This window comes from Canis lupus, chromosome 21 (assembly GCF_003254725.2).
Source record: "Canis lupus dingo isolate Sandy chromosome 21, ASM325472v2, whole genome shotgun sequence".
NCBI lineage: Eukaryota > Metazoa > Chordata > Mammalia > Carnivora > Canidae > Canis > Canis lupus.
Window position 1 is genome coordinate 23,340,896 of NC_064263.1, and position 13,085 is coordinate 23,353,980.

The 13,085-nt window shown below is 54.4% G+C and overlaps 1 protein-coding gene across 5 annotated transcripts in view; it reads left to right on the top strand.

The window, feature by feature from the left end:
• GDPD5 (glycerophosphodiester phosphodiesterase domain containing 5) overlaps positions 1 to 13,085 on the top strand; it is an 86,232-nt gene that overhangs the window by 56,622 nt on the left and 16,525 nt on the right. For 4 of the 5 annotated variants that reach the window (XM_025419642.3, XM_025419641.3, XM_025419643.3 and 1 more), the window contains 4 exons: positions 1,988 to 2,091; positions 5,117 to 5,210; positions 5,811 to 5,870; positions 12,860 to 12,958. In XM_025419642.3, coding sequence (XP_025275427.1) covers positions 1,988 to 2,091; positions 5,117 to 5,210; positions 5,811 to 5,870; positions 12,860 to 12,958 — 357 coding nt within the window. Of the gene's footprint in view, positions 1 to 1,424; positions 1,562 to 1,987; positions 2,092 to 5,116; positions 5,211 to 5,810; positions 5,871 to 12,859; positions 12,959 to 13,085 lie in introns of those variants that run through there. The other variant, XM_049098845.1, reaches the window with a different exon arrangement.

Below are 13,085 nucleotides of genomic sequence, written 5' to 3' on the forward strand. Positions count from 1 at the left end.
GCCACGCAGGTTGTTTGGTGGCTGTCAGGGTTCCCATGCTCCAGGACGGCCCATGGCTTGCCCTGCCTCTATCTGGGGTTTCTCCACTCCCGAGCAAGGCTGAGCCTCGTGGGCCTGGAGCTGGGGCTCGTGCCATCCTCTGTCTGGGTGGGACAGACGCAAGTGGTCTACTGTCTGAGAAGCCACCCACCACCACCTGCTGGAAAGCTGGTTTCAGGGAGTTGTCACCTCTACATCTGTTTATGTGCAAAGTGGGGCAAAGCAAGGCAGCCTGGCTTTGTACATGACGGTGAGCGGAGGAGGCTGCTTTAACTGTCACCCAAGCTCGGACCCCCTTGCCCAGGCCTAGGCATGGAGTGGGTGCTCAGTGTGGATCATCATGGCTCTTCTGGGTCTAAGGGCCTTTCCCAACATGCTGGGAGAGGCAGAGCGTGCTTGAAGATGCACTGCTAGAGCACTGACCGTGCGGGCCTGGTTCTGAGAACATGGCTTGTATTATCTTATTTGATCCTCAAATCGACCCCACGGTGTCAGTACTACTACTCTCCTCACCACACACACGAATAAACTAGGCACAGTGGGGTTACATCAGCTTGTAATGCCTGAGGTCATACGGCTTGTAAGTGGTAAATGGGGAGTCTGGCTCCAGACACTGTATGTATAACCGCTCCACTGCGGTGTCTCTTGGTGGCATGGGATGGAGGTGTCCTGGGCAGTGAATGAACTTTCCCTCCTCTTATACGTGTGTTCCTGCCTACAGTCATAAATTGTAAGGGAGTGTCCTTGTAGATCACACAGTCATTTGGGAGACACGGTCACAGGAGAGGACCACGGTGCACAGGGCATGAGTTTAGAGACAGATGCACTGATGCCGTGGGTGGCAGAGGTGGAGTCCAGGAAATAAGCAAATAAGCCAGGGTGCAGTGACTCTTCCAGGGTGAGGGAACTGGTTGGGGAAGGGGATGCAGCTGGGGGGGTGAGGGGAGCACCCCCAGAGGGACCTCCCTACCTGGCTAAGCAGTGAGGAGCGCCATCAAGAGGTTACACCAGGGTTAGAACCATGCCTCTGGGCTAGAAGGATCAAAGAAGCCTAGGGGAGCTGCAGGGAGCTTGCAAGGGTTCTGGGCAGTGGCCAGGCAAGAGATGCCTGGGCCACCCAAGCCCTGCAGTCCCCCAAGGTTCTTTTCTGCACTGACTTCCCCTCAAAGGCTGTTGGATTGTTCTGATGATCTCAGCAGTTTCCCAGAGAGCAGGATGTTCCCAGCTTGTTGTGCTTCTGAGATAAGGGGACAGACGAAAGCAGGGATAAACCTGAGGGCCCAGCCGGAAGTGCCTGCAGACCTCTCCGGAAGCAGCAATGGGGGGGGGGGGGGAGGGACCCCATCCCTGCAGGAACGGGAGTGGGGAGGGGATGGCTACATGGCCCAGCCCTGAGGGGCTGACACCTGGTGGTGGTGGGGGGAACACAATGCTTCAAGTCCAGAGACTGGGGTGCTGGTCTTTAATCCTCTGCTTCCTTGCTGTGTGACTAGGGCAAGTTGCTTCACCTCTCTGAGCCTCAGTGAGTTTGAGTAGCATCAGGCAGGGGTGAGAAGCAACGCCTACACTGTAGGTGTGTGTGAGAAGGGAAGGAGGTGAGGGATGTAACCTCACAGGCTGCAGAGGACCATGCTGGTGCCAAGGCTTAGGGCACATGTGGCCTTTGCTCCTGGGGGCCATCACCAGAATGGGGAAGCTGGTGCACCCTGGAAAGGCTTCAGCCAAAGAGGAACAGAAGACCCCTGGGGCAGACCCCTAATGCTGCTCCTAGCTCCCTACTATTTTGGGTGTTGGGCAGGTCCCCACCAGGATGAATAGGGTAGAAGCAATCCCTGCTTGGCAGGTTTAGCTATAAAGGGGGAGGTCAGAAGAACATTCTAGGTGGGAGGTGGCCCAAGGGGCCAGCCGCTGACCTCACTTGTCTCCTTTCCTTGCTCTGCTCTTCCAGTGGGAACGCCTCTGGTTCCTGCTCCTCACCTTCACCTTCGGCCTCACACTCACCTGGCTCTACTTCTGGTGGGAAGTGCACAATGACTACGATGAATTCAACTGGTGAGTGGGTATGGGGTGGACAGGGGACATGGGGGCCTGGACCTTGGGCTGGAACTGGGGGGCTTTGGTTTGAACCTGTCTCCCAGGCTGGGCCCCAGAGCTTGTGTATGCCTTTTGGGGACAGGGTGATCCTCTGGAAAGCACAAAGGCCTTGCAGGAGCTGAGGGCCACTGGGGAGAACAGGGAACTCTTTCCTGCTGAGCTGTCATGGAAAATAGGAACAGGAGGCTGGGGCAGGGCTCAGCCCAGGTCTGGGGTCTCTGGACCTCATTGTGGACAAGAATCCCAAGGCCCAGAAAGGCCAGGGCCTCGGCAGAGGAGGTGACCCCAGCCCCCAGGCATCCGAAATCCCTAAGCAGGACCTTGGGCAGGGCTAGCAGATGCTACGGTTCTAGGATAGCTCAGCACTCCTCAGGTCCAAGGGCAGGGCCATCTGAGGCTGGTACCAGAGCACCAGGGTACTTGCTTCTTCCTCACCGCCTCCGCTGCCTACCTTTGTCAGACAGTGAAGAGCACAGGAAGGGGGTAAGTTCCCTGGGTTCTGGTGGGGAACTCCTCCACTGACAGGCATGGAAACGGAGGCCCCAGGTCACACAGCCAGTGGGAGCCGACGTGGGGCTTGGAAGCCAGGCCTCCTCACTCTCCATCCTGTTGAAAGTTCAGCTCAGTTCACTGTGACCATGAGCACACTAAGTTGAGCCCCTCTTAGGCTCAGTTTCCTCTTCTGTAAAATGGGATAACTCCACTGTCATAAGGTCTTTCTGAGGATGAAAAGAGATGATGACCATACGAGGGCCCAGAGCTCCACATCACCCTCAGGGCTGCTTCCAGGAAGGCCAGAGCTCCAGCTGGAAGGTGGCCATGAGGTTAGAATTTGGGATTTCCAGGACTCTGGGCTTCTGAAGTGCTGTGGTTCTAGGATTCTGAGATGATCCTAAGATGCCATTAGTGGAATCTGGGCATCCACTCGCCTCTGCATGGCACAAGGCTGTGCCCCTGTTATTAATGAGCACAATAAAGGATGTGCCGCTGTCCCCCTGCAGCCTGGCAAGATGAGCCTGAGTCACAGAGGTGGCCTCTGGCCTTTATTAAATGCCATAAATCAATTATTCATCCTCACAGATACCCAAAGCACTGTTGTGCATAAATGGAAACATTCCCTGCTGGCCCTCCACTGCAGACTTTGGACTGGGCTGAACTGGCGGGCTGTTTCCTGGGAGCTCGTCCGGTCTACCCCCATCATGTACAGATGGGGAAACTAAGGCCCAGAGAGGGCAGGACTCACCTGTGGCCACAAAACCAGTTAGTGCCAAAGTAGTTTGAGGACCGTCTGAGGAGACTGAAGCTCAGAGAGGTTACGTAAACTTTCCAAAGTCACACAGCAAGAGGCAGGCAGGGACCTGAGCGTGGCTGACTGGATCACACTGTCCACAGAACTACCTCCCTCTGCCTAGAGTGAGCGCCCCGTCACTGGGCAGCTCAAGCAGAGCACAGGTGCCTGCCCTGTTGGGGAGGCTGCAGGGGGAAGGCCTGGGACTTAGTGATGGCCTCAAGACCCGTAGCTCCCTCAGCCTGTCCTCTCAGTTTGTTGGAGTTGGTGCTGGGATTCAGGAGACCCGGGCCCGGCCCTCCTGGTCTCGACAGCGTCTGGGGATGGTTCACACAAGTGAGAGGACATGAGCAAGAGGCAGGTGGTGAGGGCTGGATGCAGAGAGCCAGGGAGGGGGCCGTGTGGGCGCTGCTCTCCAGGAGGGCTCCCTGCCAAAAGTGAGAGACAAGTGTCACCAAACAGCTCTCAGGAGTCATTCCCAAGGAGCAGGTCCTGCCCTTCTTTGGGCCTCAGTTTCTCCAGCTGTATGGTGAGAAGGGTGCACTCAGTGGTCTTCTAAGCAGCAGATTTTCACCTGCAACTGAGGATGAGGGTCAGGGAAGGGCAGGTGCCCCAGAGTGTCCTCCTGGTGTCTCCTCCCAGCCCCTTGCCCAGGCCAAAGGTGGCAGCAGGCTGGAAAGCACCTGGGGCCGGCTCACATTCTCTGACTACTCTGGGTGAACTGCTGTCTTCTCTGAGCTTCAGTGTCCCCAGCTGTCCAGGGAGGATGCAGGTGGCTCAGTCTTTCTGGAGAGCAGCTCAGCAGTAGCTCTCAGGAGCCTTAAAAAGTTCATTCCCTTTGGCCTATGATTCTATTTGTAGGAGCCTAAGAAAATAATAGAGCTATATGCAAAATTTTCTTTTTTGTGTTCATTTATAAGAGTGAATCATTGCAATCTGTTTTCATTAGTAGAAAGTTGACTACATATGGCACATTAATTCAGCAGACACATGGCTTTTCAAAAATCACATTTCCTTGGGATTTTTACTGACATCAGTAAATTCTTGTGTTAATAATGAGAAGAGAACTGACTGAGTACTACCACGTGCCTTGCCTCCTTTCGTGCTCTAGAAGCCCCGTGAAGGACACTTTGTTCTCTCCAGCCTACAGATGAAGAAGCTAAGGCTCAGAGAAGTCCGGGATTCCGATTTATCAATCCTAAGACCCCCAGACTTTCACGTTTTAGCATCGAAATTAAGATGAATGTCACAGTCAATGGCATCTTAGAATCAGGGAAGCCTGTCACCTCTGCAGGCCAGTAAGAGGCAGAGAGTGGGGATCTGAACCCTCTGCACCTCCCTCCGAAACCCAAGCTGAGCATGTGCTGGACATGGCAAGGTCCTGGCTTTGCTATTTTATAAATATATAACCATGGGAAACCCACTGGAAGAAAAGTATGCAAAGTCTTGCTAATGGTTACTCCTGGGCTGCAGAAATATGGAGAACTGTTGTTTTCTTCTTTATGCTTCTTGGCCTGCCCCGGGGTCCATTGTGAGCCCTGGACAGGCCTGACCGGTGAGCACGGAGACTGTGATATCATTACTGAGAGGTCCAAGGCCTGGTCACTGAGGCTGGCTGTGAGCGCTGACGGCCTGCTGCCCCAGGGGAGCCTCCTGGTTCCCTGGTGCAGGTCTGACCTCTTCTCCTCCTGGCAGGTACCTCTACAACCGCATGGGCTACTGGAGTGACTGGTCCGTGCCCATCCTCATGACCACAGCTGCCGCCTTCACCTACATCGCGGGCCTCCTGGTACGTGGGGCTGTCCCAGAGGGCGGGCAGCCCTGCTCCCAGGGGGAGGGAGGCGGCTTGCACGGGCCAATGGAGGGTTACCCTGATCTAAAGGGGGAAGCTGGCTTTTTCCCAGAGCCCCTTAGCCTGCTGCACCTCTGGGGTGGGAGGTCATCTTGCTTTTGCCCCATCCTGGAACGTCTTCCTCCTGACCCAGTGAGAACCTTCTTTCTGTTAGGGCCCACTGCAGACTGTCTCTTCCAGAAACTTCTCCCAATTCTCTATTCCCTCAGACTCAGGTCAATTCCCATGCTGGGCTGGGGGCTTTCTGGGGATGAGGCTCAAGTCTGCTTCAGAACCCTGGGGCCTCAAACTCCTAAAACATTTACCGGGCAGCCCAAGTGCAGCAGGGTCCAGTGACCTCTTGAGGAAGAAATTGTAGGGGAGGAGGAGCCTAGGGGCCTAGAATAACCTGGGAGGTGGCCAGGCTTGGGCTGGGCTGAGCATTCCCACTGCCTGCCCCACTGCAGTTTGTTGACTGGCGAAGGGCATGTGGGAACCAGCAAAAACCTTCGGGTCCCACATGGTACCTGACTGCTACCCTGTGGGCCCCATCCTCAGGTCCTAGCACTATGTCACATCGCCGTGGGGCAGCAGATGAACCTCCATTGGCTGCACAAGGTAAGGGCAACCTCCATGGGGGCTGGGAGAAGGAAGGGGGGCTGCAGGCTGCGGCAGCAGAGGAAGAGCTTGGACACGCCATCCTTCCTCCTTGGAAGGAGGCCATCCCTCCTCTGGATTGCCCTTACAGTCGTTCAGACAGCTACCAGAGCACTCACTCTGTAGCTGGCACTGTTCTCATAGGTTGGCTGATGTTAACTCATTTAACCCTCATGGTAACCCTATGATGGAGGGACTTATCATTCCATCTTGCAGCTGGAAAGACTGAGGTACCATGAGTTTAAGAAACTTGCTCAGGGTCTCCCACTTATTAGGATCCTGGCTCTGTAGCTGCCAATTGGCCAGCACAGGTCACAGCCCCAGCCCCCACCCTCTTCATTCTTCAATATGGTTAAACTCACATGGTGATGTTATTCCCAACTCAGAGCCCTTCCCACCACTCCCCTTGCTCCCAGGGTGATCCCACCTCCCCAACTAAGGCCCTGCATGACTTGGGCCCTGCTCATGCCTCCCAAATTCTGGCATGGGATGGTCACCTCCGCTTCTGCTGCATGAGACAGCCTGGGCCCTCCTGGTGTGGCTGCTGCTTCTTGACTTTACCTCTTTGCTCCTGCCCTCCCTCTCTCTCCTTTGGATTCCTTTCTTCATTTGCGTCCCCCACCCACACGCTGCTCAGTCTCCCCTGGCCCTGACCAGCTCCCCTGCCGGTCCTTAGCATCTGTGTTGTCCACTTCCACCTGGCCCCCCCCCACACCGACCCTCCCCAGTCTGGGAGCTCCTTGCAGGCCAGATTGGCTTTGCCCATCTCTGTGTCCCCCGTGCCCCACTCAGGGTGGGGCCCAAAGTGGGGAGGCTTCATACATTCCAAGGCTTAGTGCTCAGGCCACTCATTGCACACATGTGAATGCATGTGGCCAATGCCTGCCCTTCCTGAGGCCTCAGCTGGCATGGGGTGTGGCACAAAGCCGACCATGAGAGCCCCTCCTTCCCCGGAACATGTGGGGCGCAGAGGGAGCCTAGGTGTCTCTTTTTACCAGAACGTGGCTCACCCACCCCCCTCCTAAAAGAAGGGGAAGATAAGTTCAGAAGCCCTTCAGAAGTCACTCAGAGGGGTGCAGAGTGACAAGGGGAGGGGCTCACTTCCTGCTAGAAGGCGGACATGGAGCAGGAACCAGGAGGAGGACAGGGCAAGAAGCTAGGCTGTGTGGAGTGGCAGGTGCCAGGGGGCATCCAGGGGGCCTCTGAAGTCAGGCATGGGGGAGTCAGATCCTGGTAACTTGAGTCTGAGAGGAGTGAAGGCCAGCCAGCAGCCTTCCCCCTTCCTCCTGCTTGTCACACTATCTTGAAGTCTCCTCCAGGCTTCTGAAGGCCCCCTCATGGGGCCCTTTCTTCTCCCGACTGGGCAGCTGACACTTGAAAGAACTGCATTAGCTGGCACCCCAGGTGGGGCTGGCACCCACTGTGGTTACCTCTTCTGGCTCATGCCTGGTTCTCAGCAGGTCAGGTCATACTTCCTTGATCCTGGTGGAGAGGCCTCCAGAGGCATGAAGCCAGCCTGGGTACAGGCTGGGAGTCGTCCCCTAGGTCTGGGAGGATCAGATGCCTTCATGTGCCCCAGGGCCAGCTCCTGGGGTGCCAGTCCTGCCTTCCTCTCCCCTCCATGCCCTCCCATGAGATCTCAGCACGAGGAGGGGCTTTGCAGGCCGAGCTGATCCACAGCTGGCCCTGCTGCACCAGGATGGAGGGAGTACCTGGGGGTCGGAAGATTCAAGCAGGGACTGGAAATTCTACTCTTCTGCTTCAAAGATTCTATCACTCGATCCTAAGATTCTAAAGAATCCTATCTTTTTTTGTTTTAAACCAAATTTTGACCATCTAATACACTGACACAGTTCAAAATTTAAAAGGTACGAAAAAGTTATGCAGTGTGAATCTCCCTACTACCTTTCTAGAGGTACTCTAAGTATGTGCAAATAGGCAAATACATTTCCTTTTTCCTCCTCCCTTGACACAAGTACTAGCCTGCTCCCTGTCTTCTGCACCTTGGGGGGCACCTGGCTGGCTCAGTAGGTTAGGTTAAGTGTCTGCCTTCAGTTCAGGTCATGATCTCAGGGTACAGGACAGAGCCCTAAGTGGGGCTTGGTGCTCACAGGGAATCTGCTTTTCCTTCTCCTCCCTGCCCCTGCTCTCTTTTGCTAGCTTGCTCTCTCAAATAAATTCTTAAAAATCTTTTTTTTATCTTGTTGATCATTTTTTTAAAAAAGATTTTATTTATTTATTCATGAGAGACACAGAAGCAGAGACACAGGCAGAGAGAGAAGAGGGTTCCTGCAAGGAGCCCAATGCAGGACTCAGTCACAGGACCCCGGGATCACAACCTGAGCCAAAGGCAGACACTCAACCACTGAGCCACCCAGGTGCCCAATAAAAAAAAAAAATATTTAAAAAAGTATCTTCTGCACCTTGGCAAAACCAGAGCTCCTTGCGTGGAGAGTGTCCCCACGGGTGTCCACTCCTGGCTCCTGTACCCCGCCCCCCCCCACCCCGTCCCTCATTCCAGGCTGATGCGCCTGCCCCGGATCCCAGAGTTCTCACTTCCTCGCCCATACAGTGTGGCAGTGAGCTGGGCAGGGAAGTGTGTGGTCAAGAGTGTGCGCTCTCACTAGTTCTTGCCACTCGGCCTTCTGGCCCAGGGCCAGCGACACATGCCCTGCAGTCTGGGCTTAGAAAACACGCTTGCTGTAAAGCATTCCCAGATTTCTTGACTTTGGCCAGTCTGATGGGTGAGGATGATGCTGCCAGTAGTTTACTGTACATTTCTCTCTCGATGACTTAGATTCAGCATTTTCCACATGCTAGAAGTCATGTCACTTAGTTTCCTTTTCTGTAAACTGGCTCTTCATCTCTTTTGCCCCTTTTTTTGCGGTAGGATTTGCTTTTTGCTTACTAATTTGTAGGAGTGCTTTATGGATTCAGAAAATTCAGCCCTTTGACCACTGAACTGCAAATAATTCTTCCCAATTCATCTTTCAACTGGGCTTGTATTTTTGCCATAGGAACTTTTTTATTCTTCAGGATGTGAATGTGTCATCTCTTTTATGTCTCCTGGGTTTTGTGTCAGCCTTAGAAAAGTCTTTCCCACTCCAAGGTTATAAAAAATTTCTATGTTGGTATCACTTGGTAACTGTAGGTTTCTACTTTTTTTTTTTTTTTTAACATTTACTTATTTTATCTTTCTGGAAGTTATTTGAGGGTATCATGTGATTTTTCTTCTTTTTTAGATGGCTTCCTAGGTCCTGACTCGACTCTGTTCAGTAATCCATTCTTTCCCTCTAATTTGAGATGACACTTTTATATTAGACTAATTTTTAAAATATACATAGATCTGGGGGCACCTGCATGGCTTAGTCAGTTAAGCACCTGACTCCTGATCTCAGCTCAGGTCTTGATCTCAGGGTTATGCGTTCAGGCCCCACATTTGGCTCCACCTTGGGCATGGAGCCTACTTAAAAAAAAAAAAAAAGGATCTGTTTCTGAGGTTTTTATTTACTTCCACTTATCTCTCCGGTCTCATGCCCAGTATTGTACTGATTTACGTACTACAGTTTTATGTTTTAATCATTATCTTTATTTTGAGAGTCTCTGGTTTCCCGGGGTCCTGATTAGGGGCAGGCTGCAGAACAAAGAGGCCTAGGATGGTCCAGAACAGGAGCCATTTGGGGCAGGCAGGGTACTGTGAGCAGATCTGGGTGTCCACTTGGGGACCTTCCCCTTCCTCCCCAGTCCTCTCAAAGCTTGTTTCCCAGAAACAGGAGACAAGTCCAGGCAAGGGCCCAGAGGATGAGAAGGTTGAAGTGTACTTGGGACTTTCCAGTAAACAGGAGATCCCTTCCCTGAGATGCCCCCCTTCCTGCCCCACGCAGCACTCCAGAATCAGCTCAGACGTCACTGCCATGAGGGGCTTTGATTACAGCTCCTACCTCCCCAGGCTGTTCCTCGTCCTGGCACTGATCACACTCCACTGCCCCAATCTGTGGCCTTGTCTGAGGCCTCTGCCACAGTGGCAGCAGCGCCCAGCCCAGGGCCTGCCTAGAGGAGGTGTCTGTCAGTGACCCAAGCTGCAGCCCAGGGAGGAGGACTGGGCACAGTCACACCCATCAGTTACTGTGTGCTGGGGCAGGGCCTGTGCTTCTGCCCTCAGCCCAGGCCCCAGCAATGCCTCTGGAGGCCATCCTATCACATTCCCTGCATCAGCGCTCCCTATGAATTCAGACTGCCCTCCAAACAACCAGCCCAGGCTCCCCAGTTCTTCCTGGCATCTGGTCTCTCTTCCTCCAGCTGCAGCTCGGGAAGGTACACTCCTGCTAGGTGATGCTCATCACAGTAGCCGTGGCCATCATGTCCTGGGCGCCTACTGTGTGTGTCAGACGCTTTCCACACGGTATTTCGTTTACTCCTTGTAAAAATCTTGTTCGGGCAGCCCGGGTGGCTCAGCGGTTTAGCGCCGCCTTCAGCCTGGGGCGTGGTCTTGGAGACCCGGATCGAGTCCCACGTCAGGCTCCTGCACGGAGCCTGCTTTTCCCTCTGCCTGTGTCTGCGCCTCTCTCTCCCTCTCTGTCTCATGAATGAATAAATAAAATCTTAAAAAAATAAAAATAAAATAAAAATCTTGTTCATTTGGTATTATGCCCACTTGTTCAAATTATACCACTAACATTTAGTAAGCATTTGCATTTACTATTTTGTTGCCAACCCCTGTGCTTATGAGCACAACACTTGCTTTCTCCGCCGTATCCCCAAACCCCTTTCAGGGGGCAGTTGCTCTTCCCATTGCACAGATCAGGAGAGCTGCTTCGAGGGGCTAGCCCTTCAAATTAGGCCACAAAGCTGAAATTTAACTGAAGGATGGGACTGGTGCAGCCCCGAACCTTGGCCAGACATCTGCCATTTGGATCACAGAACCCAGATTCCAGCCACCTGCTGCACTTTTGCAAGGCTGGCTTCCCACTCCTCTCAGGCACCAGCATGCAGGCCAGGCTCACTGCACGGATATTTTGCCTGTGTCCTCCGTCCCTCCCGCTGTCCTCTCAAACCACAATCCCACCTGCACAGGAAACCAAGGACCACTTTCAGAGCAGGATAGTGAGCCATCACTGGCCTTCTGGGTGGGCTTTATCCTTTCCAGTCAGATTCAAGGGACAATGGTCACGTTGTTGGAAATCGGTGCAGTTATCATAGCTTAAGGAGACATTGGGGGGGATGTGGATCTCACAGACACTGAACACTGCAGTAAGGCTGCTGAGCATAATGGTTGCCAGGACAGCAACTGCAAAACTCAGAGAGAATAAAAATTTTAATTGCATTAGGATTATGGGAAATCAGTCTTTTCACTATCAGTTAAATGTAGGAATACTGCGGAAACAACCCTTCAGAGACATTGGCAGCGCCCAGGGCCTGCCTGAAGGGGCAGCAGAGGGGCAGGGAGCCTGGGTATTGGGGGGGGGGATTCTCAGGGACGGTGAGCACACTCCTTGGCCTCCCCGTCTACTGCAGCATGAAAGCCCAGAAAGAGCACGACCCCTGAGACAGGCAGGATGGAGTTTGTTTCTGGATCTGCCCCCTCAAAGCTACAGGGCAAGCAAACCCTTATGCCCACCAGTTTCCCCATCTGTAAACCCAAGGTGATAATGACCTCACCTGGGACATGACAAGAAAAAACATGAGGAAAACAGGACATCCCTCCCCTGGCCCCAGGCACATGGGCCCTCTGTGTACCTGCCTCTCCCTTACCCGCGTCCCCCGGGCCAGTATGTTACAGCCCATAAAGGCCCCTACTCGTCTCAGCCTTATTACTGTTTCTTATTGGAACATTTGTTTCTGGGCTGATGGGCTGGAATGACAAACCTCCAAAGGAAAACTTAATCCCAGGCAGGAATGAATCTTCCCTGCCTGGCAGGGAACAAAGATGGATCAACCACTGTCTCTGCCCTTACCATCCAAGCTCCTTCTGTTAGTGGAGGGCTCTCAGAAGCTGGAGGCTGCTGCCTCCAGAAAAGGCACTGCAGGAAGGGGTGGGGGCAGTGGGGAGAGCTTGCAGCAGCAGCAGGGCAGGCCATGGTGGCGCTACGGGCTGATTATGGGGGTGGGGGGTTGGAGGTAGAGGTGTGACCTGAGCTTTAAGTTGCCAGGCTTGGCAGTGGGGGGAAAGTGGCTGGACTGAGAGGGGGGCTGGGGGCCGAGTAGTCAGAAACCAGGCTTCACTTGGTTTGGGGAAGCATCTTGCATTGCAGGAGATGTTTCAGATCCCATCTGTCCGCAGAGCTCGCTGACCTGTGGAGGTTGTCTCCTCTTCCCTCAGGGTTATGCTCCTCACCTTCTCCGGGAGGCAGCTCAGAGGGCAGCCCCCACCAACACAGAAGCTGGAAGCTCAGAGGCCGGGGCTGGGAGCAAGCCTTGGCGGTGGGGCCGGGCAGGGGGTTGGGGGCAGAACCCTGCCTCACGTCTGCTTGATACCCCCCAGGGGGTATCAGCTCTTGCAGGGGACCCGGCTTCTCAGCCTCCTGCCCCCATGGTCTGGACAAGTCACCCTTCACCCCAAGGGGTGCTGGCAGTGCCAGGAGAGGCCTTGGACGTGACAGGCTGGGGCCGGCAGAGGTCCCACTGGCCGAGTGTCTTCTCACACCCTCAGTGGGGCTGAACCCTGGGCTGTGCCTCACCTCCCCGCCAGCTGCCTCCCATCTTCTCTCCTCTCCAGCCTCCCTTCCATATTCTCTTGAGGTCCCCCTGCCTTCTCCTGCCTCTGTCACTTATGGCTCCCTTATAGTCGTGCCTCCCTGCTCTGTGGGTCTCTCTTGCACTCTCCATTCCTCTCTGTGACCTCTCAGGCTCTCCCACTGCCTGCCCCCCCCACACACACACACACTGGGGATGCTCAGGCTGTCCAGGCACACTGGCTCTGACCCTCTGTTGGGGGATACTTCCCCTTCCAGATGGGGCTGGTGGTCATCCTGGTGTCCACAGTGGTGGCCATGTCAGCCGTGGCCCAGCTGTGGAAGGACGAGTGGGAGGTACTGCTGATCTCCCTGCAGGTGAGTGTGGGGGGGGCGGTAAGAGATGGTGGGGGATGGTGGGGGGTAGTTAGGGGGTAATGGGGGGTAGTGAGGGAGGACAGTGAGGGATGGTGAGGGGTGGTGAGGGGGTAGTGGGGGGCAGTGA